General features: G+C 36.1%; 2 protein-coding genes across 4 annotated transcripts in view; one reads left to right on the forward strand and one right to left on the reverse strand.

The window, feature by feature from the left end:
• SUPT3H (SPT3 homolog, SAGA and STAGA complex component) overlaps positions 1–25,620 on the reverse strand; it is a 252,787-nt gene that overhangs the window by 226,146 nt on the left and 1,021 nt on the right. For both annotated transcript variants that reach the window (XM_079298425.1, XM_079298424.1), the window contains exon 2: positions 16,032–16,126. In XM_079298425.1, coding sequence (XP_079154551.1) covers positions 16,032–16,126 — 95 coding nt within the window. The remainder of the gene's footprint in view (positions 1–16,031; positions 16,127–25,620) is intronic.
• Positions 1–25,620, forward strand: part of RUNX2 (RUNX family transcription factor 2) — a 214,806-nt gene that overhangs the window by 13,089 nt on the left and 176,097 nt on the right. The gene's annotated exons all lie outside the window — the stretch shown is intronic.

Consider the following 25,620-nt stretch of genomic DNA (forward strand, 5'->3'; position numbering starts at 1 on the left):
GTCTGTAAAAAGCAGAAAACTTGACTACTCCAGTCTGCATGCTATTAGAGAAACAACTGTGATACTTCGGGAACCTCTAACTTGATTCCAGTGTTTGGAATAAAGGAAAACATAGTCATGAGACAGCAGCCCCTGGGAACATATTTTTCAAGACTGTTTTATAAGGGACTCCAGCAGGAAAACTGTACACATAGGGAAAACTAGTTTAGACTGGGATTATACATCAAAGGGAAGAGCACTCCTCTCTTGAAAACACTTGCCCTTGATAACATGCACAGAGGCTCAGGGTGGCAGAAGGCTCAGGCAATGCACACATTTTGACAATATGTAATTCATGTAACACAGCTTGTTTTCATGGCAATTCTAACGATTCTTTCTCATTTCCCTGTAATTTTTTCTTTTTGTTTAAAGATTCTCACACATTTTGTAATGGTAAAAGTAGTAGGAGAATGCCAATTTCACAGCCAAATATTTGACTCTGGCAAACTTGTCTTTCACCTCTCTGCCATTCATCTGTCATACATCTGATCTTCTCAGTCTCGGGTCTTGAAAATAAGGAGTATAAATCTCATCCCATTTTCAAATGCCAGTTCTTGGCCACTGGTCATCTCTTTTAAAGATGCTTCTCGGCATCATCACTTGTCTGCTTATCTATTTTCTGACAGAACAGGGCACAGCTCCCACAAGAAGCTGATTCCAAACTTGAAGTTATTAAAATGATCATAAATCTGATTCTTCTAATTTCAAAAGAATATGAGCATCTTACAAAAAAATTTTGCAACTGTCTGATTTTGACGTGGTAATGGGTTATCTGGTATGCCTTTTAAAAGGTTCTGGTCCCACATGGAAGTCAGAGCCACCTGGAAATTCTAGACATCTTAAGAACAAACCCTGAATCCCTCACTTCTTTTACAGGAATTCTGAAGATTATGTCATACATTTGTTCAGTGCTTACCACAAAATACTGATCCATAGGTGTGACCTTTATAAGGCATCACAGATCAGTCACAATAGCAGAGCATTTATAAACAGCATCATCAGTTCAGCCTTGCTGAGTAAGTGTTTGGTCTAGCCCAAAGTAAAGTTGTCTCCAAGGTCAACTTATTTTGATGTATAACTGAGAAGACTATTCTAAAAAAAATAAATATTAAAAAATCATACTTATGACTCACATCAGGACTTTGTAATTTTGGTTCTTGCTGGGAAAATGCTTAACAAATATTGTCAGCAAAACACTCATTTTCTTTGTGTAAGCATATTTTAAATCTGAAAAAAAGCAATGCTAACAATTCGGTGCCATCACCAAATATAGCTGTTTCCTATTTTGGGTTGGAACCTAAAGGTATTTCAACTAGAAAACTGGCTTTGGCTACAATTGAAAATTCAAAGCAATTCAAAGCATTTAAAAAACTCACCAACTGCCTTGGTTATGGCAACAACACCATACAGGAATATAAAAAGAGTTGATTACTGTGATCTTCCTCAGTCAGCTTCTGAAAAGCAGAGCTTACATGGTATACATGGTATTGTCCTGCATCTGGTCCTCATACACCAACATTTCACTGAAACCACTGCCAAACCTGAGACTCACAACAGACTGAAATATTCAACCCACAATGATGCAGTGTAGCAAGGTGAAAAGACAACCAAAGTGATTAATTAATAATAATTACATATCAAACTGGTGGCAGGTGTTCAGTTCATTCTCACAGATACTATCAGGACTGCCATATGCAGAAATAAGTAAACAGTTTCTGCCTATCTCCATGATGAGAGCTCAAAAAGAACCTTTTAACTTTTTTTTTTCCTATTGGACAACACCTTTCTAGGGAGAAGGTAGGAGTGGGGGTGGAAAATTCCAAAACAAATAATTTTTGGCAGAGATGTTAATAACAGTTTTAGAAACCACGATCAGTATGAAAAGGTTGAAAGAACTGAGTAAGTCACTGTAAAGTGAATGGTGACCAACTCTTCCTTCCTCAGGAGTGTGGTGAAAGACAAAAACAAATCAGAAGCAAAGGAGTTCAGTGTTCCACAGCAGATTTCAGCTATGGCATGCATGTTACAATAGAAGTTCCCATCTTGGATTACCTGGGTGCCTGTTAGTCTGAACTCTACCTGTGTATCTTCTGAAGCCTGTTTGTGCTTTCAGATACTTACTTTTTTCTTTTTAAACAATTATGAAATTATAAAATACATCCTCCACATCCTATTTTTACATTATATCCAGAATCACTTATTGGTCCTACTCTGTTTACAGTCTTCTACAATACAAAGTCATTTTTTCACAGCCATCACTTCTCTAGACACACAAAGGGATAACTATTCAAAAACCAAAGTAAATTTGATGGAAATTGCCCAAAAATCTCCTTCACTAGAGATTTTAGAGCAGATGAGACAGCTGGCTGTCAGGAAGGTTTCAGTAATACAGAATTCTGCCTCAGTGACTTGGACAGGAGTAAATGGATTATTTTAGTTCCCACCAAGTCCTACACCTCTTGTGTTCAGTGACTAACAGGTAACACTCACTGATAAAAGTAAAGGCTTTGGTACATAATCAGCTTCTCACGTGAAAATGTAGGATGGAAACCTCAAGCCTGCTGTGAGGGATGTGCTCAGGTGCACACATTTATTCTTCAGTTGGTTGTCAAACCTTTGACTTAAAAAGGAATAAACAGCTTTCCATTTAGTATGGGGAAATGCAGATACAAATCCAAGTATGACAGTGAACAAGGCAGTACAAACTCACATCCCAGTTTATCTACAGGGAATCTGTCTGCCCAAAATCTGGCAAGAACAAGTATGAGTCTTGTTATCTCTAGGCTTCAGTGACAGGTTTCATTTATAAAGAAAGAGGCCTTAATGCAGCAAAATGCTTAAGTAAATGCAGTTATTTGTATCTCATTCCCAACAAAGTCAGTGCTAATATCCTTTTCAAAATCTGAAATAATCCAAATAATCTGCTCACATGGTGTTCTTGCCATGCAAAGTACATATAAAATGCTTCCAGTTTCTATTACTGAACTTGGTAACAACTCATTTTTAATTTGCAATTGCAAGAAAAAAAGTCATAGAATAGAATCATTTATGTTGGAAAAGACCCAAGTTTGAGTTAAACCATTAGTTTTCAAACAAGTCAAACAAGAATAGGAATCAGTTCCACTAATTCTTTTTTCTTGTTGAGAGTAATATTTAAATGTCTGCAAGACAACTTCAGTCAAGTTTTAGAGCTCACAGATGTTGATTCCACAAACAAAAAGGACAGGGAAAGATTAATTTTAAAAAATTAAAACTGCACATCCTAATTGGAAGAATACACTGAATTTGTTAGTTTGTTGATTTTTTTTTTAACATAACACATGATTAAAAAAGAAAATTCCAAACCTCAACTGAATTACTTGACAGGCTCAGTCCTACTTCAGTAACATAACAACTGAACTGTCAGTTTAACTAACTACCTAGGTCATGTTTTTTTACAGTCATATGTGAAAAATGGCTACAAGACTACTAATGGTTGTTACTGCAAAGTGGTGTGTTCTGGTTCAAATAAACTTAAAAACTCCTAAAAAAAGTGTACTTCATCTTTGGTAAAGGACTATCCCTTATAAATCTTCACAAAGTAGCTCAGATTTGTGAAAAAAAATGACACCTTTACAGGTAATCTGCTTTCTAATGTTTCAACACTAAGTAGATTTGAATTTAGGCCACTTTACATTGGATGATAAAATAAATGAGTGCTTAAGGGTAGAGGTCCTGATCAAGACAGAAAAAGTGCTTCAAATTCTTCATCCAAGACTGATCATGCCAAGTCCTAAGGTTAAGAAGATACAATCACACAGTTCCTTCTACCAAGTCTCAAGAGACCACACCTGAGACATACTGCTGAAACTCATGAGTACCCTTATGAAAAAATGTTTGACCTTTCCATTTGGCAAAAGATAAAGACTACATACATATGTTGTTACATGAATTATAAGCAAGCATACCAGAATAACTTTAGTAATTTAAATTGTAACTACTGTACTCTGCAAAACCTGCACTGCAGAGGTTTAAAGTGTGCTGACACTTATTCCTTCAGTCCAAACACACTTAAAGCTTTTTGAAGTTTAAAACTGACTGCAATAAATTTTCTTCCACCCTTGATTATAATAGGTGGACTACTTTTTGAATTTCTCAGCTCTAGGAGTGGCAGCTATAGTCTTACCATCAGCACTGAAATATCCCCAACATCTTTGTTTTCAGCTCCAACAAGAAAGAAATGAGTCTTTCACCGACCACAAATAAAAACACATGAATATTACCTCTCTTATAGGATTAAAGTAGCAGCAGCTGTTCTTTATGCTTTCATCACCCCACATTTAAAGCAACAAAAGACTACCAAAATAGCAGCAACAGCTCTCCTCAGCTGGAGAGGATGTTGGCTTTTCAGTGTAGGGCATGTGAACTGTTAGTGATAGAGCTACCAACACTTGTCTTTAATAGTAGATGCTTATACAAGAAACATGTGGCACACATGGAAAGCCACATGGCAAGCTTACATGTAGCAAAGGATGATAGAAAAAAAAAAAGTCTAATTCCTACTTTATTTTTATTAAGACAACTATCTTCACTTGTGTGTGAATGGAGGAAACAGCATTGCCAACAGAAAAATCAAACGTCCTTACAGATAGCAAACACATTTCACTATCACCTACTTCAATCAGACTAGAAAAGCTTTATTAAAACAGATGAGAAGACAAAGGGCTCCATTTAAAACTAAATGATGTCCAGAAGTTTCTGCCCAGGGCCTTAATTTGCAATTGATAAAATAGTGTAATGAGTTCCCTGTTTCAAAAGGATCATAATGATAAATCAATTAATAACTTTCCCTGAAATTGTATGTCACTCTACAGAGAAGTCATTTTGCAAAAGAAATTAAATGCTCCTTAAACAGTTCAATCAATCAGTGTTTAAATAAGCCATTTTCAAAATTTTGGTCTATTTTTCTGGATTAATCTAAACATTAAAGAAAAATAGTTGGTGGTTTGGGCTTTTGATTTTTATCTGTCTTAAGAATTCAAAGATAAATATTACCATCGCAGTCCTGGCTCCAGAAAAATACTTGACTTGATTATTCAAACACTGCACTGCTTTTTCAAAAATAATTCTATAATTCATTAGAAAGAACCCCTAGAGTTTCATCTCTCCTTAACTTGATCACTTATCTTTTCAGTCATCTGAACCATAACAGGACTCAACAGATACAGAGTTGTCACTTTAAAGTCAGCGCTGGGCACACAACTGCAGCAGTATGTGAACGCACCTGGGCAGGCAGAGTGGGAGATCCTGCCAGTGCAAACTCAAAAGCAGAGCTTGTTTTAATATATTGCTTTCCAAAAGAGAGTTTCATTCTTGAAGGAATAAAACTGGCATTTAACAGGGAAACAGAGAATAGAGAAGTTTGCCAACCCCTACAGAGCCTTTCTCTTGAAGTCACCAGATATGCATCGAGCCCTGTTTAACTTGTATTAAAGCTGGTTCAGTTGAGCAGATTTTCAGGTTTCACTGCATAGGGCTATTTCCTTGTAATTCCATCACAGTCAGTACCTAGAAGGGCCTAGTCCAGGACCAACACTATTTCTGCAACTCTCCTAACACATCCCATTCAATGACAATCAGCATTTATATCTCTACAGTTTTTAAAGTGAACTTACATACAACTAAATTTATTGGCATTATTTGTATTAAGTGTTTTAGATCTGCATAGATGTTGATTTCCACAACTGATCCATCAAAAGCAAAACTGGAATTACTGAGACTCTAAATAAAGAGACAAAGTTATTTGCCTGCCTTCACTGCTATTGACTGAACTACCTTACCAAATTATTAGATAAAATGTAGGAGAAAGATCTGACTGCAGTGAATCTGCCAACTATACACATACACATTCAATTGGAAGTTACTAACCAGCAGAGGAGTAGAAAGATGTTAGGAAAAGATATTTCCACAGATCACCCTCTTTCTACCTAACATATTTATTCCCATGTTTCCTACCAGATACCAAGGAGATTCAGAAGAAGTGCAAGTCAGCAAAGGGTTATGCCCACATAAAAACCTATGTACACATATGTAGAGAAAGAAATTGACAAAATTTATTTTAAAGAAAACATTAATACCTGGTTTTCCTAAAGAGAGGAATAAAGGCATACTTTTTCATCCTTTCCAATACTTAATTGGGTCTCCAGGTTTGCTCAAATGCCTTACTTTAAAAAAATTCTTTCATAGTAACCTTTAGCACTATAGGGGCCATTTAAAACACTCTGGTTTTAACAGTAACACAAAACATTTTATCATAACTGAGAAACACATATGTACAATAATAATTATCCTCTCTTTTGTAAAGGTTGTCCAAAAAAATTAGAAACAGATAAGAGAGTGTTTGTGGGGGGAGGGGCATGGGGAGGTATTCAACATGACATCAGATTTTTTCAGGGAAATTTGCAGAATTATTCCAATGTCTACATTTTAAAATACATAATAGCAGGAGCTTTGGAGTCTAACAGAAAAAGTAGTCATAGGTATGGAGTCACATATTAAACCACATTGATACATACCTTCCATAAAGACTATGTATTTTCTCATCTTAACTTGGCTAGTGAAAGGGACTTTCCAGAAAATCAAAAACTAATTTTATTTAGCAATTTTAGACGCTGCTTAATATTAAAGTCTAGTCTACATTCAAAAGTGTTTCCAGAATAATTACAGTAGCTTGGCTATATTGGAAAAAGCAGTCTCCTACTGCAACTATAGCAGTTAGACTATAAAACCAGGTAGAGTATAAAATAAAAGTGCATTTTTCTCACATAATTGTGGAGCAGTAAGACCTAAGGTTTGAATCTGGCAGATTGGATCAAATGACCTCCAGAGATCCCTTCCAACCTTAATTTTTCTATGATTCCATTTGATGGGATTATTATCTAACTGGTGCAGGAATAGTGACAAAGCATTTGGAATGAGTGTGAATGTACCCATTTAAATGAAAATCCATACAATATAAGCACACAAAGCAGCACAGGCTGACCTCTCAGGTTCTTCATTTCCTGTGAGTAATTCAGACTATAAAAGCTACAAGATTGGTTTAGAAGGGAATTTCTTTATTTGCAGAATTAACAGGGATCTTTCATAATACAAAAGTATTAACAACTTTAATAAGAAAAAAAATAATTTACCATCAAATTCATTTTTTTCTCTCACACTTGTAACAGCCAAAACACATTTATTTATACTTTGTGGGATTCAAATTTGTTCCTGTAAGGCTTTTTTAATCAATATTTACACATCAGCTGTTCATGGTATCTTGCTGTGTTTCACTGAAAGCACAGTAAGATAACAGTACTTAGACTTGTCCTTGATATGCTAAAGGCTTTATACCCAAACAAGGAGTCAAATATAGACTGATGCACAATGAAGTATTACTGTAGTTTCTAAATGGATAGTCATGCTTTATTTCAGGATCAAAATATACTCCCTCAAAATGTTTTATTCAAATGGCTCTGAATCATAGTAAAAACAAAACAAAGGACATCTGCTAGCAATATACCATTGGTACAAAATTAAATAAGTACTTAACACGCTGTCCTTTCCAGGGTCACAATGCAGTCTATTAAGGGTCTACAGATTTTCTGCTTTTTTTTCAGAGGGTAAAACTGTCATGGCTGTTGCCTTTTTAAGTAAGAAAAAGGCCCACTCACAAGCAATCCTGTGCTTCTTCAGTAATACTCATTCAGTCTAGAAACGGAGGATGATTCAAAACCACAACTGCTCAATTTTCTAAAGGTTGTACAAATCATGTTGGGGGAAAGGGGAGAAAAACAATCTGAGCTAAAAATAAGTAACAAAGAAACATTATCGTTCAGAGAAGGGTACATTAGGTCAGAAGCTGCTGCTTTTTAACACCAGAAAGTCCTCAGAGCTTTCTGTCCAAAAACTGAAGAAGTCACCAAGTCAAGAGACCAAATAAGTTGTTTGCTCAGCATTTCCTACAAAAGCAAAAAAGAACTTTAATCACAAACTACATGTCCTTGGTAGTGTTTTTTAAAACTCAAATCAGGTAATCATTAACATCTTAACAAAATGGCCAATATTATTTTCTATAATAAACTAGCACGTATCATTAGACCATTCTCCTTGTCCTTTCTCCACTTAGTTTGCCACTGTCCTTACTGCCATTTCTGTCATCCAATTTCATCACAAATATGATGAATATATTGATAAATTTTATTTTAAAGTCAAGCTAAAAGAAACACCATTCAGCTACTTCACAGCCCTGGGAGCTGTGGAGGAAAAGGTGGCTTCCTTTCTAATCACTGCAATACTTTCATGTGTCATTAAAAAAAGGTCATACAAGAACACATGAAAAGATCAAATGCTAGTCTATGGGATTTAAAATTAAACTTCAAATTATAAAGAGACAACAACATTTTATATTATGTGTATGATATAGATTTTTAACATATCTCTTATACATGTAAAAGTCAAATAATAGAGTAAGATTAACCTGATGAAAATTAAGAGTTCAATAAAGCTATTTATTTTGTTACATTTTAAAAAATTGATGATGCTACGTACTCAAAGTACTAGAAGCTATTCAGGAGGATAAATATTCTATCATTATTTAGCTGGTTCATTGTCCCAGAGCCAGTGTGGGTTTCAAGGATAAACTAATCACCTTCCAGGCCAATTTAGGGAGAACGTCATAGTTTAAATTACTATGTTGAATTCACAGTGATAGAGAAAAACAAGCACATTTCTGTAACTGCTCAGGGCTGCCAGGCACCTCTAAAGAGACAGACTTCAGCATCACTCCTGCAAAATTCAAGGAGGGTAATACAGCTTTTGTGCTTTAGGAAAAAAGTAAAAAATTAAATAAATATATAATTTAAAAGACAAGCAGCAGTCTCCAACGCACAGAGCTGAGAACTGAATGAGCTAGAAATAGTTTCTTGATGAGGAAGCTGCTCAGAGTTAGCCACCTAGGACTCAGAGCAACTGGCACTTTCCTCCTTCTATCTCTGGTCACCTACAGACATCCAAACTGTACATTTACAATTAATTACCTAACCCAAGTGGAAATAATTTCATGGGGCAGAATGACTTCAGAAGAATGAAAAGGCCAAGCACAGCTATAATGTCTACCTTGCTGCTGTTCTCTACAGATGAAAAATGTCCTGTGACAATGCTGCCCACCAACACATACAATCTGTAGTATCAACCTAAATGTGATTAAAACAGACTGCAAATGATGTAAGAAGCTGCAGTTTGAAGACCTCAGCAGCATCTGCCAGTTATGGTCACAGTTACAGCTAAACTGGATTTTCAGGTTCAGTGTGCTAGAACTAATGTATTACAATTTATTACACTGGGGAAATAAAGTACAAAAAATGCTGAATTTAATTATCATATTAATTTATGGCTTAATCAGTATTTGGTTACAACATATATGTCTTCACTCAAGTAGAGTAAATCATTTCCAAATTTTATAATCTTTTACTTAGGTACCAGATGATACCTTATAGCAACCTGTCAAAACTTGAAACCAGGAAATTTCACAAATCTAAGCTCAAAATCCTGGAACCATATATCTTAAAATATTTCAACTCAAAACAAAATTTCAAACACAGGAAGCTGCATGCAACTCAGAACAAACCAAGTAGAACTGAGAACACAGTAAACTTAGAGAAACTGTTCTCATACTTAGTAAAACTGATTTCACAAATGAACTGCAAAAGTTACATTAACTTTGAACTGACAAGAAAAAAATAAAGTACTAGTAGAGCAGAAACACAAGACACACATAACCCAGACTAATGTTAAACTTCAGCTAATTTTGTTTATATAAAAAGCTGTTACTCAAATTAATATCTCCAGTCTTCCCTCATAAAAACATCCTTCTTATGTTTCTTTTTCAGACTGAGTAGAAATGTAGTTTTAAAATTAGTCGCAGAAATGTTCCTTCATAAGTCTGTGCAGACACTCAATTTCTTTGCTCTACGTGTGTGTGCTACTCCATATGTTAATTAAGAGCCTCCATCACCTCTTCCTCTTTCATAAATAGGGACAGGATACTCAGCAACAACAAAGAGAAAGGAGCAAGTGATAAAATGAGTGTTTTTCAGACTGTTTGACACTAATAAGGTCAAGTTCAGGTTGTATTTCAAGTGAACTCTGCTACTAAAAGGTAAAATGAAACTTCGGTATTACAAAAGGGAGGTCTAAAATAACTACACTTTAAATAAAGTACAGAAATGTGGAAGCCTGAAAAATGAATTTTCAAAAAGCTTTTTTGAAACACTCCATTTCAGCTCTTACATCTTTTATTAACAGTTCCGCAAACCCTATCAGGCCTCCTCAGCAAAATCCTGTTGAGCTAAGTGCTGTGCAAAGAAGAGACTCTGCCTTTAAAAGCTTAAAAATACCACATCCGCATCAGAAAAAGCTGTAGTAATTTCTCTCTAATGAATTTCCTTCCTGTATTCCATCCTACCTATAAAAGGAAAACTTAGTTCTGCCCCTAGTTTTCTATCTCATGCCCCTCTTGCCTGATAACCACGTTCCACATCTGCTGCCACTGCCCTTCTGTCGTTCTACCCAAGGGGGAAAGTGCTCCCTGCGTGTTTGCAGGGAATGGTTTCAGCTCAGTAGGCTAAACTGGCTATTTATTTTTAAACAGTGCAATCTCAGCACAATTCTGGGTTCAAATATGGTAAACAAGTATGGGACAGAATAGAGAAATTCTTTACAGTCCCAAATTACAGTTTGGTTAACCAAAGCGCTCCCTCAGCCAGGTCATTACTGATGTTTTCTTCCACCATCATGCCAAACGAACTATCCAAAGTCAGATGATTTTACTGATCAACTTCAAAGCAAAGATGGATAAACACACCGTCAAAAGAAGCCATAAGGTAACAGTGACAGCAGGGTTGTGTGAGTAGTACCATATCTCCTCATACAGTGTGATATAATAAATAATTACTAACATTCAGCTCAAGCACACGCTCATTCCATGCTAGATAAATTCTGGACCATTTTATTAAAAATAATCATCTAGACTGTCTATTCAGCATAACTTCCAAGTCTCTATAATCATTTATTTGTTTCAAGTAGAACCAAGGTCTGCATGAGCTCAGCATTCCATGAAACCTAAGACATAAGAAAGCCAACACTCTAAAAACTCTTTTTTCCTGGGGAAGAACTGAACCTGGCATGAGGTGAAACCTCAGGAAGAACCTGGCATGAGGGAAATGGCAGTTCCCATATTTGTATCTGCCTGACAGGGTGAGTCAAGCTGACACATTTAGATGTAACAGAAGAATAAAACCACAAAATAATCAAGGATATAGTTTAACAAATGTAAACTGGACTTGCAGCAACAAAACCCATTGACACAAAGAGATGTAAGAAAACCATTTGTGTTTTGAAGATTAGGATAACAAAATTAAATGTTTATCAAAAACCAAGTATCCAGCTGACCCTAACAGCTAGCAAGAATGGCAAAGATTTTGTACAATACCTAGAAATCAGACACGGAATGGATCTTAAAAGTTATCTCACCGAGTCACACAGTGAAATCTTTTAGGTAAAATGTTCAACAGTCCTGTGAACAGCACAAAATACATATTGTGTATTAATTTTTAGTTAGCATGTAATGTGAGTAACCCAAAGTACTTGGGTGATTATGGTATTCACAACTGGATTAACACACAAACACAAACCAGTCGAGCAAACACAGCTCCTGAATCACGGCGTTTCTTTACTGCTACATGCAGTGGGCATTTCTTCAGCACTGAGCAACAAGTTCCTTGAACCTTCTAACTGATAAGAAAACACTATTTTACCAGACATAAGCAGTGTTGTTATCAAACAGAATTTTCATTCCTGTATATAAAAATAAATTTAGCATCAGATATTAGAAGAAATCAATGCGATCATCCAGGGATTCAGTGGTGAACAAATTGTAATTCAACTCAAGTCAGCAGACGTTATCCAAATACATCAACAGGAGAACAGATCAGTTTAGAGACCATGCTTCATGTTATTTCATTGCACACTCAAAAATTTAGAATTATATGCCTTAAGATGTTGTCATCTCAGAATGGATGAGTAATCCTAAATAAGTAAAACCCCTAAAGACGAGTTATTCAATTGACAAGTTTGCAAGGTTGCAGGTTATCAATAACAGATTTTATAGCTCATGCTATATATAGGATATAAACAATGCAGTGTTTGCAAGTCCAAAATAAAAATGTTCATTCTAGATACACCTTGAGTGACCAGAGGTCTAGAACCACTCTTTACTACCCAGTCTAAAATGGGAAATATTATTGACGATAATACAAAACCATTCAAATACTTTAGTAGCAGGGATCATGTAAATATCCCAAGAGTCAGGGAGATGACTTCGAAGAGTCCTAATAAAGATTTAAGAACTGGGCCCAATTCTTGCCAAGTCTCTCCCATAATTTGCTGAATGTTAAAAAAGAGGAAAACATATTATAAATAATATACTCATAAAGAAAAAGGGAGTATGAAGAATTTATTAGTATTCTCCATTACACACTAATACAACACAGAAGGGTAACAGAGGTGAGTGTAAGCTACTAGATGGAGGAAGTTGAGTAGGAACTGCATTTGAAATACCTGGACATATTTTCACTGTCTGGAAAGATAATCAATTAGGAGCAGTAATAAATTTGATATAGCAATGCATACTACTGTTTAAATATTAAATACTGTAAATACAGTAAATAACCAGAAATACTTAAACCAAAGTAAAACATTGTTTTCTTCACTACTTCCACCATTAAAATTTATCCTTATAACCTTATAGCATCAAATTTTGATTTTTGTTATGGGGCATACCACAAGAGCTAATTAATTCAGAATTTTTGTAAATAGCTAAAATAGCTTTGAAAAGTCAAGGCATTTTACTGAGGGGAGATAAACCTCCCTCTATAGCTGCAAATTGCTCAACTTAAGCCTTTAGACTGTCAGGGTTTCTAGAAATTCACTCGGTAAGCAGTGCTTGTATTAGAAAATAGATGATCTCTACCAAATTATGGATTTTAATGGCTGCAGTGAAATCAGCATGGCTGTGAATCTACTGGGCAGAACTGTAATTTAACTGCTACCTAATTTAACCCACCTAACATGAGCTGTTACTTTGGAAACAGGCTGTAGATCAGCTGAACAAAGTTATGTAAAACAAACCTCAGCAAAATGCACTAGATATGCTGAAAACTCTTTTAAATTATTAGTACATGGTGCCATAAAAAAATCCAAATACAAATAAAGGATGTAAAACTCAAAGCAAGCTCTACACAGAACTTTGCTCTTTTAAATTAGTTTATGATAAATATTACTTAATTATTAATTTGTTAATTATTTAATTAACAATTAAAAGCCAAACAGAACTATGCAAAAAGTAGTGCACTGCAAATTGACTTGTCTTTGGATGATCTGTGACAATTTAATTAAGAAGCATTTTTCTTAAGGTAACCAGCACATGCACTATCACAAATTACACAGTAAGCATCATACAAACCACATTCTTTTCTCAACAAACACAAAAATTTCTTCAAATCCAAGAACATATCTTAAGTATTCTTAATGGAGAAACAGAATCATTTCATTAGTAAAGTATCTATATATATATATAATTAAAACCTTGTACACATTTTAAGACAGCTTTTTTTGCAGCATTTTATTATTTCAAGACTTCTATACATTTCTTGCCTTCTCAAATAAATCAGAAAAACCCTTCTGGTCTTATCATAAAAACAATAATTCTTCAACAGGATTCAGTTCATTCCCTTAGAATGCCATGGTTCAATAACAGGTGTAGTGTATGTAAGAGATGCAGCATATTAATAACCTTAAATGTGATTACTCACAAGCTTAATGTTACATGTAAATTTTTAGCATTCCATGGAATTAAGCACTAGGCTCAATATTTCTGTGCTGCAAATTAGACACTAATCAAAGACAGCACCTTCAGACCATGAGATATTCTTATCCAGAGATTTCCAGATCTTGCCACTGGGTTCAAACAGGATTTGATATTCTACTCCAAAAACTGAGTTTCTTCCTTCTGCCTTTTAAATCCCCAAAATCCAACAGCCCATTTTTAAAAACAACACAAACTACTACATGACATTCTGGATTAGCACTTAATGTCTCTATATGACTTATTTCTCAAAAGTTCATCCTCTTGCTGCACATGTTTTGTTGAGAAAGACAGGGCAAGTTGAAGTTACTCTTCATATTCCTACATGAAAACTACAGCAAATACGTGACCCTTCTCTTGACAATAAGGTGCTAGGCAGAAACAGCCTCTATTTACTTTTATTTAAGATGATGTTGCCTTTTTTTGCACTGCATTGCTCCAGTCTTTGCTATTTCCCAGGATCTTAAGATGTCAGCAGGAATTTGTTATAAATGGCCTAAACAGGAGAATCCGTAACTTCCTAAATCACATCGTTTATAAAAAATGTCAGCTTCTGTCAGAGCACAGAGAGTTCTTTTAAAGGCATAACTTCATTTTATGGCCCTGGCCAAAGGAAACAGTTGTCTTTTTTTTTTTTTTTAATGCACGGTTCATCCCTGGCACTCTATCATTTTCAAAAGTCTCCTTTTTTTTCAAAGCAAACAATAAAAATTTAAGTTTCAATGTGCTCATTGCAGTCAAGGAATTTCCTCAGTTCCTACTAGTTTAATGAAGCTGTGAAATATGTTACTCTGGAGCACAGATGATCTGTTTGCACAGCTTTCAAAGGATAACTGCACCAGTTCTGAAGCAAAGGGAAAATGTCTATTCCTTCCATTTATGTGGCCAACAATAACTTCTACATTCTGACAGAATCGTGTGTACACTGGCGGGGAAGGGGAGTTTCAAAACACTTTATCAGGAAGTCCACAATCCAATAAAATGCAAGCTCCCCAGATACTGATCCAAAGTGATGCACAGGATTTGACTCTGAAGTTTGTTTTTTAACCACAGCCATAGTTATTTTTCTCAACCAAGAACAACAATTGTGTTTTTCAGCATAGATAACCTTAATAGATGTGAACAATTAGCAAACAGAATTCTCTCAGAGGAATGAGAGCAGTAATATTTTTCTGTCCAAAGAAAACTCAATACAGTAGAAGACTGGGTCTGTAACAATGTACTCATCCACATTAGAAAATTCAACAAACAAGAAAAAACTCTTATTTACATTGTACTGAAAAATATTTCAGTGGAAGGTATCTCATTATCCACCTGACAATAATCTCCTAAGGACACTTAAGTGAAAACAAATTGCATCTTGCAACAGGAAGTCTTTGTAAATGGAACTAAGTAACTCCTTATGCATCTGCTGCCCATGCAGTAAGTTAGGTGAGAAATTGTTATACAACAGTGAAGGTAAACCTACAACACATGACTAAAAACAACACAGCTTTACTCTCACCACCAAATTACAAAATCATATAACATCACTAGCTTGAAACTAGGTTTCTACAAATTCAGTGTTCATTTAAAAGAATAAGTAACTTATCTTTTTGAGAACTTTACTTCCTGTCTGGCAAACCCCAGTTATTTACAAGTATTTCATTTCATAATTTCATCAGTAGCATTATGATCTCAGCAGTTTATATCTCTGTATTAGCATTGAAGGATATTAATAGAAAGTATTTAAAATGCATCTATGACAACTGGAAGATTAGCTTTCTTTTATTAGGGGCTGAGAAACATAGGATTCTAAAGACTTCCACAGTATATATTAAAAACACATTTCTTTACTCAGCAGCATTTAATCTCCTTTCAATAGAGGATGTGGGTTATATTTACCCAAGTCATCTCTGAATGTTTTACACATCAGAAGTAGAACACTAACAGCTCCATCACTAACACCTGCTCTTCTTTCCCCATCACACTTACTCACACATTCCAAGAAATCATCTAAAAGATGAATACACAATGCAGATGCTACCAGATATTTTGACTGACTACTCACATCATACTCTGCAATTCAGGTGTAAAGCTTGTTGATTTTCTTCCAGTGCTTGAAGAGGCAACTGCTGACATGGGGCTGGCCACAGTGCTGCTCATCTGGACAAATAAAGAAATAACAGCACTTACAATACTTGTATTTCATTTCCAAGAGAGCACATGTATGCTGCACACTAGATATTTTAAAGGAAGATATTTGGAGTAGCATGAAAAGTAAAGGTTCTGCATGCAAAAAATAAGCCTATGTGTGGTACTAGAAAGCTTGAGTTGAAGTTTACTGTAATCAAAGTATTGGAAACATGCACTAATTATAAAATACTATTTAGAAGTATCCTTAACAGTACTATTCTGGAATAGATGGTATTCACAGACACCAGAATCTCTGCTGCTTGATAATCCTCATATTCCTGCAATTCCTAACCACCAGTAAATCACATCCACACCATCTCCAAAGAGGCTAAGAGGAATAAGAGATTCTCACAAAAAAACAGCTAAAACTTTATGAGCAGAGAGATCAGAAACTTCCTTTATAAACACCCCCTTCCCACACATAACTTAAATTCTTAAAACAGAAATGCATTAGAAAGAGTGAGACCCAAACACCATCATAATACTCATAGCACTGAAGGTACTAGCTTAATACAAAGTAACAGTTTTTCTATGTACGTATCTCATTCAAGAACTCCAAAGCAAATCTAGGACATATTTACTCTCATTCTGTGAAGTAATTAACAGATTTATATTTTCCTCTTTAATAATATGAAAGTCAAATGGCTTTGAGCTATTTAATTCTAAAAAATAATTTAATTTACTAAAGAACTGACTAAACAAAATTTAATTATGGAAAACTCCACAAATATGTACAAGGGAGTTTCCTTTCTTCCTACAAAAAATTAATAAACTGCATACTCTAAGGATCCTGATAAACAAGATATATTCTCACTATATTTCTTAGTCTTCTAGTTTATTACACACTACTAACAGTTGAGCTGTACTGCTTATTTCTTGAACTATTAGCACTAGCAACAGCAAAATCTTTATGTTGATATAGCTTGCTGTGCTGTAAGAGATCCTACCTCTCTCCATTGTAAAATTCAAAACTGTTTCCTAGAATAGAAATCCAGTCCACCACTTCTCAGGGCAGCCTGTTTCAATGCTGGAACAACCCCTTCTGTGAAGAAGCTTTTCCAGTATCTGAACTGCCCTTGTCACAATTGAGGATGTTTCCTCTTCTCCAATGGCTTTGTACACAAGAGCCGAGCCCAACTCCACCTGGGTGTCTCCTCCTGTCAGGGAGCTGAAGACAGTGAGATGATCTCCCCTGAGGCTCCTTTTCTCCAGGCTGAGCTCTCCCAGCTCCCTCAGCCCTTCCTCATCAGACCTGTGCTCCAGACCCTTCCCCAGCTCCATTCCCTTTTCTGGACTCTCTTCACCTCCATGTCTGTCTTATCATGAGCAGCCCAGAACTGGACACAGCCCTCGAGGTGACCTCACCATGCCCACACAGGGGACAGTCCCTTCCCTGGCTCTGCTGGCCACATTATTCCTGGCACAGCCCAGGAGCCATTGGCCTCTCGCCCACCTGGGCACACCTGGCTCACGTTCAGCTGCTGTCACCAGCACCCCAGGTCCTTTCTGAGCAGCTTTTCAGCCAGTCTGAAGCACTGCACGAGGTAGTTGTGACTTAAGTACAGCATCCAGGACTTGAACTTGTTGAACCTCATAAAACTAGCCTTGGTCAATTGTTCCAGCCCTTCCAGATCCCTTTGCACAGCCTCCCTACCCCACCCAACTTGGTGTCGTAAGTTTAATTTTTTTTATTAATGCTTTCATGTAGATTATCAGACTTCAGTTCATCTTCAGGCAGATTCTAATTTAGGTCCCCATCTTGCAGGCACTTACTCACATGTGTAACTTGAATCACAAGTTTGCTCCCACTCAAGTCTGATTTTAATCACGAGTAGTTACACACAAGGCTAAAGTGTTGTCAGGATTCTGCCATAATCAGCAGTTACTAGAATCATCTAACCCAAATAGTCTTATTAGTGAATTTTAAAAAGAAAAAAAAAAAAACCCAACAATTATAACCCTCTTTAACAAAGAAAGGAGCCAGTATTTATAGGAAAGCTCTATTTATCCATGGAAAGGAATTAAGAAGCTGCCTTGGTACCCACCTTAGCAGAAACAGCCTAAAGATTTAGAAATGTTTATGTATTTTATTGTTCATTATTTGATTGGGACTAATTAGGATTAATTTTAGTAGCTATATTTTTATATCCAATACCACAGTACCAATATTCCTTAACAGAGAATTAACTGTGTATTCATTAAGAAGTAAATAACATTCAAAGATTTAAGAAGGGTTTTTTAATTTAGAGTTTTAAAAAACTAATTACATCACTTGAAGCATGTAACTATTTTCTTTGAACACCCATGACAGACATTGTGCTTTATCCATGAGGTTCCATTCTGCTAATTTATGAAACAATTTCCCAAAAGCCATGGGACCCAAATTCCACAGTTGCATCCTCAGAGCATAAGACCTGTGGTTCATGAATGTCCTATTCTAGAGCAAATCCTTTCTTAGCTTCCTGCCCTCCAAGTGGACAAGAACAGTTCAATTAAAAAATTTGAAGGGTTGTACATCTCATGGGTTGAGAGCAGAAAGCTTATCAGCTACTGCTGCACTACAAACTTGGGTCCTCCTATTGCAACCAAACTATTTAACTTTCAAATCAAGCAGGTGTACAGCATTTTCTTGACATAAAAAACCAACAGCTTGTCAGGCTTCATCAGACCCTTTGCAATAATTACTTCCACAGCCCACATTTTGTTTGATGGTTTAGATAATTAACTTCTTTACACATCAAAGTCCCATCCTCCGTATGTTCTATTTCCTTTCTTCCGGACATTAAAAAAAAAAAAAAAAAAAAAAAAAAAAAAAAAAAAAAAAAAAAGATAATTCAAAAGCAGAAGCATTCTCAAATCAATTTTCTTCAATAAGTACAGTTATCATGGAACTGAAAAGCCTACAGTGATCTTCAATGGGTTGATATACTATATTTGTTTTAGCTCCAAACTGAAATGCAGCTGTTTGCCATATTCTATAAAATGAATTCAGATGTTCAGATTAAGTCACAGATTATTTCAATGTGCTGCATTTTAATCATGAACTCTAGCAAGAAGATAACTTCTGATTAACACTATTTGGACTGGTAATTTTGAGTTCCTATCCAAGTAGGTCCAGCTTTTATAAATTCTTTTCTCATAAGTAAAACATTGCAATCAAATGTATAGTAAAACCACACATTCAAGGGTATATATAATCACTAATATAAATGTTTAAAAGCATCTACTGTAATCTCTACGTCTTTTACATTGAAGAGTCATAACAGAAAACACTTGTTCCATATGAATCAGCAGTACAAAAGTTATCAGTTGAGGGAAACAAATTTTAAGCCATTTCTCATCAGGTTTAGGCCCATCCCTCTCACCACAGTAAGATACCTGGGTAGATTTCTGTTTCATAACCCTCCTGCATATCCATATCCACTCAGAAATTACCAAGCAATATTAACTTACACTGACTTTTTTTACAATCAATAAGTGATCTGTGTAGCCCAGGTATCCAAGATCCAGCTGAGAGACATAAAAACTGGAATTCCAAATCATGGAATGCTCATGATATAAAATATTATAAAGGAGTTATCCATTTAGGCAATATCCTACACTATAGTTACATATAAATACATATATAAAATCATATCTTCTAACCCAAACCATTCTGTAGCATCTTAAAACTCCTCTCATTCCAACCCCCTGCCATGTGCAGGGACACTTTCCATCACACCAGGCTGCTGAAGGCCCCAGCCAAGCTGGCCTAGAACACTTCCAGGGACAGGGCTGACACCACTCCTTTGTTCCAGTGCCTCACCACCCTCACAGCAAAGAATGCCTCATTTTCTAATCTTAACCTCCTTGCTTCCAGCTTCCAGCCATTCCCCCTTGTCCCATCACTGCACACCCTCTCCAACTCTCTTGGAGCCCCTTTAGGTACTGGGAGGTGCTGTGAGGTCTCCCCTTCTCCAGGTTGAAGAACAGAGACCCAGTCAAGGCTTCTGAGATATTACTCAGACACCTTCACCACTGCCCACTGCTGAAGTGTCACACGAAGATCCAGGAGAAAGATGCATCCAAACAGCCACGACAGAACAGTCCTATCACAGTCTGACAGCTGATCTAAACTCACTCAGGAAGAGCAAAAGTTAATAGTAATACAGTTTTCACTTCACCACAAGAAAAAAAAAAAAAAATACATCAGTCTGCAGTAGGTCAGTTTAAAACAAATGTCGATTTGCAGAGATTGTCTCTGGTATCTCTGTTCTAGGCTAAAAAAGGTGCAGGATTACATAATCTATTTTGCAGCATCCCTGCAAAAATTTTTACACTGAATAATACAGAGTAGAAGTTACCATTACAATGATTTAATTCATCAAGCATACATCTAACATGGTTATCACATCAGTCTTTTCATATATACATTTTGCATATAACCTGGAACCATGCAAAAATGTAAAGACTGACAAATTTTCATTTATATAAACTCAAACAAAACAGGAAGGTAAGAAAAGCCAGTATAACTATGAATTAACACAAAATTAAAATTAATGCTTTTTTTCCCCACAACCTCTACTTCAGAGTAATTAGATTAACTAGCCTGTTACCACTGAGTATTTCATATTTCTCACCAGCTGACAAGAGGGTATAGGGTAGCAGCCTTCCATGACTAGAGATATAAGAACTGAAAAAACTACAGGAAATACAGATTTTTGTTACTGCATTTCTTTTAAAAAACAAAAACATATCATAACCTTACTCAACAATGCAAGATTGGCTGAGTGTATGCTCCAAACTACAAAAAAAAAAAAGTTTAAAAAAAAAAAACAAAAAAAACCCATAACCAAATGCAAGAGCACATACACTATTTTGCTTGTCACCCACTCTCCCAGTAGCACAAATTAGCTGAAGATTAAAACACTAAGTGTAAAGTCCTCAAGTACTCCCGAGCTGTTCAAGCAGGCTGGAACTAGAAACACTCTGAAGGGTTTCAGATAAGCATAGGGCACATGTGACCTAGGATTTACAGCAAAATAAGGATTGATAGTATACAATGAAATTACTTTATCATCCTCTAACCTGTTCAGGTCAAAAACTACCAGCTTTTGGGGCAACAATTAAGAAATGTTTTTGCTTACAGGAAACAGGATTAATAACTTCCATACTCCCTAAGCACAGCATCTTAAAAAGCCAAGCAGATAAAGTAAAGGCACAAACTTTCGGGAACAGTCAGACCAAACACAAGATTAGAAGCAATCTGTGGGCAGGCAGGGACACATCTGCACCAGGTCTGCACACAACAATATTGTTCAAAGCTCAGGCTGCAATCTCAGCTTTCTTTCATTTTTAATTAATTAACAAAGTACCACAAAGCAGAATGCATGCACTATTCATTCTAAGGATAACACATTACATCTGTTTCTGCTGCTTCCATTTATTACTTGATAGACCAGATTCTTAGGGTAATTTTATTTTAAGCTGAATACCAGAAAGAAAAAATTCATCTTATAGCTGTCAATGCACAGCCCAGCTTTCACCACCCAGACAAATAAGCATCTCATCTTTAACCATGACACTCTCTTGGAACAGAACATGCTTGGAAAGCCCACATGAATACAACTGAACATCGTTTCCCCCTGTCCATTTAAAAAGCAGTTCAGTCATTCATTCCCACGTAGAAGTTAGAGAAGAAACATGCATGACTGGTAACAACAGTTTTCTAATACATGCAGTCATAGATTTTCATCCAAATAACACACATCCTAATGATTTTATCTTTAGATCAGTCCTGTTCAACATCCCTGAAGATAAAACAATCCTTCCTGTTCATTTCTACATCTCAGAGTGTTTCTGTGCATTACTTGTACTGAAGGCCTTACATGAAAGCAGCAAACAAGCACAATTATTACTGACTTAGCAAGGAAAGAAAAGTCACTAAAGCAACCTCAGACTAAAATCAAACCTTCTGATTCCACTGTGTGCAATAATTTTTTTTGTTTAACTCAAAATTACCCTGCATGTCTTCATATTTGAAGCTATAATTTCTCCATCCCCATGTTAGACTTGACAGGTACTTTAAGTTTCCTCTGAACCACACCACACAATGGTCTGGACTACTGAAGGAATACTAATACATAGATCTGTTTTATTTGAGAGTGGGAAACAGAATAATTTTACACAAGAGCTCTGCATTCACATCTGGAGGTGTTTACAAACACTTCTCAGAGTTTTCAACTCCAGAGCTATATCTTTCCCCAGAAGTGATACATTTCTTTTTAAGAAGGAAGCTGGCAAAATAAATCTAATATATATTCACCCACCTCCCTCTGAATTGAACGTGCCCACTTTTTTGCAGAGCTTTGTGCCTCAGTAGCAGTTAATAGCACTGCAAATTAAGCACAAATGGCTTTCCTTCCTTCCTAAAAATGCTTTAAGAAAACAGTGCAAAGACCAAACAACCTGAAAATAACAGCCAAGTTCTCACAGCTTCCAGAATCTGGACTTCTATAACCCTGAATTTATTTCAACTAGCAATTGTTTTTTTCTTAATACACTGGTATTACAACCCTTCTATATGCAATTATTTAGTAATTGCATAGAGATGCAATTCAGTGGTCATGACCTTCCTGTGGGAACCACTGCTGATTTTCAGTGAAGCAAACACAAGGTGTGCTCACAGGTCTGGTGATAAAAAAAAAAAAAAAAAAAAAAAAGAAGCTTCCAAGTCATCAAGGACTTCCATACTTGATTCCAGCATGCAAGAATGAACAGGCCCCAGTTGTGACTTGCTCAGTATTTTGCTTTTTCTTAAGAGTAAAGCATTTCTGTAATAATATGCAGAGGTCAGGTTAGCCCTGTTGATGTGTTTTGCTGCCCATTGTCCAGCGAGCAACTCCTTTAGTGATTTTGGGTGCCCATCTACCTTTAGTTGCATTTAAAGTAAATTAAAATTTAAGGGTTTAATAACAGAGGTGGATTTTCCATGAAGCATAACCAAGTTATCATTACCTTTAAACTGCATTTCCATTGGTGTAACTTTTCTGTCTAAACCTTCACCTGCCTTCATCTCCTTTCAAAATGGCATCTTCCCAACCTATCACACTGATTATATCGACCCTTCTCCTCTCATATCACCCTGAGCTGTGTTTGATTCACTATGTGAAATACAATTAAAATCATTTCATCACATAGTTCCACCCTGACCTTAATTGAATATTCTGGCATATCAGGAATACCATCAAGTTATGGCATCAACATATCTATCTAAAATTCCTCATCAAGAATAAGCAGCCAAATCTATACCTAAGATTATAAAAAATAAAATTCAAGTTCTTCTTGTGGGGATGTTCCTGTTTTCCGAAATCAGTGCTTGCTAATGTCAGTATAAACTCTCTGGAGAAGAAAATATCTGTTTCCATTGTTGTTCATGTATGCAACATCTATTTCAAGTAAAACTACAGGAAAAACAGCCATGGCTTTAATATTAGGTCAAAGCATGAAAACTAGCTCTTTAAAAGTTGGTCTAACAATATGTCAGTAACATTCAGGCTACTAAACCATTTTCAGAGATCTCATAGTCACAGATGATATCCAGTAAGTTCCTGCTAAAATGCATTATTGCTTACTCAAAAATACTTATTTCTCCCAGGTATACCTCAGTACTGGGCTTAATCAGAAGAATTATCAATGGAGCTCTTCATTGCTAAGTGCTTTTAAAAAATCATATGCTTGGATGGCATTTTAAGTAAAAAAGCCTTCATTTCAGCAAAAATCTATTGGAAATCAAATGTTCCAAACAAGCTTTTGGCCCCTTTTTCCATTACTGCTACTTCTGTGATGGCTTAAGGAGCTGTGTGAACTAGAAAGTTTGCAGCTGAGTCTGTGAAAGTCTGATTGTAATCAAACACGATACTTCAAACATATGCAAAATACAGGGGTAGAGAAAAGCCAAGTATTATTTATAAATAGAAATTTCACCTGTGATAGCTTGCAAAAGAACACTGACTAAGATTACTTAAAATTAATAACGACTCCACATAGCACTACAAATGCCAAGTACCTGAAACACAGATTGCAGATCAAATCAATACCATTTTCAGTAGCTTTGACAGGCAAATTTTTTTTGATGAGCTGCAGATAAGCTTGTAACTGAGTCACCACTGCCTGCTTCCCTGAGAACATAGGCCCAACTAATTTCCTTTTCTTTACATGCTCGTGTATCTAGACATTTGGGTATTTCACAATTGCAACAAGAGCATTAACTCAGTAATTTTCTATGGTATAATTACACTGCCTGGGTTTGGCCTCGTGCCTCAGAACACCTTTGCAGTGATGACCTAGAAAGACACCGTCTAGCTGGTCTCACTGCTCCAGGGCAGCACAGCAGAACAGAAATAACAACCTGAACAATGTTCACTGTTGCTCTACACTTACATGTAGGCAATTCTTAAAACACTTGTAGCTCGCTAAATTACAGCCTGCTTATCCTGTCAAGTTACTAATTGACTAATCAACTCACACACAGCTCCCTTCCATTCCACCCAGAACTGAGCCCAGTAGAGTAATTAGGCTGGTTGTGACAGTCAGAGGCTCCAAAGGCCACAGAATCCTGTGAAACCTTAAGCAATGTCTTCAAATCCATAGATTTGAAAATCACAAGTTAGATGTCCCTAAAGGATTTCTTGCTTACTTCTCAAAAACACAACTTTGATCTTTTGCTCCTGCAGTTTTAGTATATTCAGTCTAGACCTCAAGCTTTTATTCAGAATCACCACAGCTAAGAAGCACTTTATCTAACTGAAAATTAACTTTTTCAAACTTTTACAAGAGATGGGGCTTTGAAAAAACATAATTTTATCCTGTCACAGCTGGAAATGCTATTCTTACCTTAACATTCCCACCTACACAGCAACAATACACAGGATAAAAAGCAACCAAAATAAAACAAAATATGATTTGCACATTAATAACATGCAAATAAGTGCCTGTGTAAAGTCCACCAAAACTAACAGAAGGACTGACACTGCCTTCCACACCACTTGGATCAGGCCAACAGTGAAGAAATATATGCAAAAAGGGAGAGAGGGTGGGTGCACTGCATCCTGCCAAGTGAGCACTGCTGCCTTAAGCCAAAGGGAAAGCCAGGCCTGCACCAAGAAAGAGAATAATGTAGGAGTTACAGAAAATATTTCAATAGAAAATTTTAGCGAAACACCAACAAGGCTGCAAACCTTGAAAGAGATTCACTTGTAGGAAATCAAATGTCTCACAATAAATCACTAACACTAATGCCATACAGCAAACTTCCATTGCCTGCAACACCAGGTTCCTGCTCCCATTTCACAAACACAGTAATATATATTTTGCATTGTATACGTGCTCTGCAGTCATCGACTGCAAATCATCCATTTGTGTAATTTCTAGGAACTTAGAAGCAGTTGATCTGGACACAGGAAGTATAAAAATATTCTGAAGTG

This window comes from Erithacus rubecula (assembly GCF_903797595.1).
Source record: "Erithacus rubecula genome assembly, chromosome: 2".
In the NCBI taxonomy this organism is placed as follows: domain Eukaryota; kingdom Metazoa; phylum Chordata; class Aves; order Passeriformes; family Muscicapidae; genus Erithacus; species Erithacus rubecula.